The sequence below is a fragment of the Cololabis saira genome, chromosome 9 (assembly GCF_033807715.1).
Source record: "Cololabis saira isolate AMF1-May2022 chromosome 9, fColSai1.1, whole genome shotgun sequence".
Lineage (NCBI taxonomy): Eukaryota > Metazoa > Chordata > Actinopteri > Beloniformes > Belonidae > Cololabis > Cololabis saira.
In genome coordinates this window covers 47,783,169-47,785,126 of record NC_084595.1, presented here as the reverse complement: position 1 = coordinate 47,785,126, position 1,958 = coordinate 47,783,169, and the positions used below count along the sequence as shown (strand labels likewise).

Below are 1,958 nucleotides of genomic sequence, written 5' to 3'. Positions count from 1 at the left end.
TAAAAAAGAGAAAAGGCACATTTGGTCTATTTTAACTTGTCTGCACGTATATTAATGGTTAATACCATGCTGGTAAAAACCTAAGGCATATATATGTGCATTGTTACTATATTTAATATATATACATATATATACGCATAGACATACATACGCATTTTTTTTTGTTTGTTTTTTTTTGCCGGGGGGGAGGAGGGGTGGGACATTTCTCGACTTCTTGTGCTTTCCGTCCTGGTTTCCATTCCAGGAAGAAGAGAGGCGATGTCCTGCTTTAATCCAGCTTCTGACAAATGGAACCGGGTCGAATTTGTCCAGAGGAGGTCCGTTGAGGTTACAAACAGGAGTGCAGACAGGCTTTCTTCGCGAAACCTGTTGCGCGCCTGGCTGTCCGTGTTATTAACTGCGGAAAAGCCTTGTTGCGCTGTGCTGGCGCACATGGCTAATTTGCATACATAAAGGTGCAGGACTTGTGTTAAACCAATAAAAGTTTTGAATTGTGAATACTTGATATGGCGATCTCTTAAACGTATTTAATTGACCATTAGTGACAATCATATTATCATATTATATTATATAGCCTATTTTTTTTTTTTTTTTTTGACAACATTGAGACCCCCCCTGAATTTGGCTTTTGAGTCCTTCAGGAGGGCTCAAGGGTTAATCGGGGGGGTCGGACCCCCCCGAACCCCCCCCTATTTCGCACTCTGGTGTGGAGATATATATATTTATATTTGAAATGAATGTGGACATTTTATTTGTCAAATACTTGAACATTGAGTTGGGTTTTGTACCCAAACAGCCTTGCAAGGGAAATGTGAAGCTTCTTCTTTTCCTCTGGGTTCTATCCTCAGGTGTGCTGAGTGATTCCCTCCTCGTCCACACCGTCTTCACTCGTCCGTCTCTCCTGCCATCCTTGCTGTAAGCCTCATTACTCCACCTGCCTTCACCTGAGAAGACGCAGCGCTCCAGCCCAGATACGCCGTCCCTGACTACATCTGGATTTATTCAGCGCCGGCTCTTGGTTTGGGACTGAGTCTGATGTTAAAGTGGTCTGTGCAACAGAAAGACTTAACTGCTCTGCTCTACATTTAAACATGTTCCTTCAGGACTGAGCAGCCAGAAGAAAGTGGTGCTGATGAAAATCCCTGGAACTTTGATCAGAGTATAACGGATGCCTTTAAACATTTGATGGACTACCGTGAAATGTTTCGCACTATAATGTTTTTTGGGATTATTTCTCCTGAGTGCTTTTTTTTTTTTTAGCTAATTCCTGAAAAGGACATATATAATATTTCTAAGTTTCAGGTTAAGTATTGTCAGTCTTAGCAGAACATTTGAATAAAATTAAAAAAAAATAAAACACTTTTGGGATCATTCAAATAAAAAGAACAACAAATGATCTCTGCTTACTGGTTTGTCACGTGCACAAAGAAGAAGGGAAACCATCCATTGATCGACTGTCATCTTATGTTTGTTCTGTATAATTTAATTTCTTTTATCAGACGTCTATTTTGTTTCAAGGAAAAGAAATGTGTAAATAAAAAAAAAGAAGTAAAAACCTATTTAAGTTTTTTTTTTTTTTTTTTTCTGCATATATACTAATGGTTAATAGCATGTTGGTAAGAATCTAAGGCATGAATCTTTGACATAAAATATATATGATATATTTTTTAATATATCACATATATTTATTTTATTAATATATATATATATATATATATATATATATATATATATATATATATATATCTACATAACTGTCTCAGAAAATTAGTATATTAAGTTCTTTATTTTCTGTAATGCAATTAAAAAAACAAAAATGTCATACATTCTGGATTCATTACAAATCAATTGAAATATTGCAAGCCTTTTATTATTCTAATATTGCTGATTATGGTTTACAGTTTAAGATTAAGATTCCCAGAATATTCACATTTTTTGAGATAGGATATTTGAGTTTT

At 35.4% G+C, this 1,958-nt stretch overlaps 1 protein-coding gene across 1 annotated transcript in view; it reads left to right on the top strand.

Annotated features, from left to right (window-relative positions):
• LOC133451231 (LIM domain transcription factor LMO4.1-like) overlaps nt 1-1,541 on the top strand; it is a 12,285-nt gene extending 10,744 nt beyond the window's left edge. The window contains exon 5 of the mRNA XM_061730202.1: nt 849-1,541. Coding sequence (XP_061586186.1) covers nt 849-857 — 9 coding nt within the window. The 3' untranslated portion in view covers nt 858-1,541. The remainder of the gene's footprint in view (nt 1-848) is intronic.
• Nucleotides 1,542-1,958: the final 417 nt, after the last annotated feature.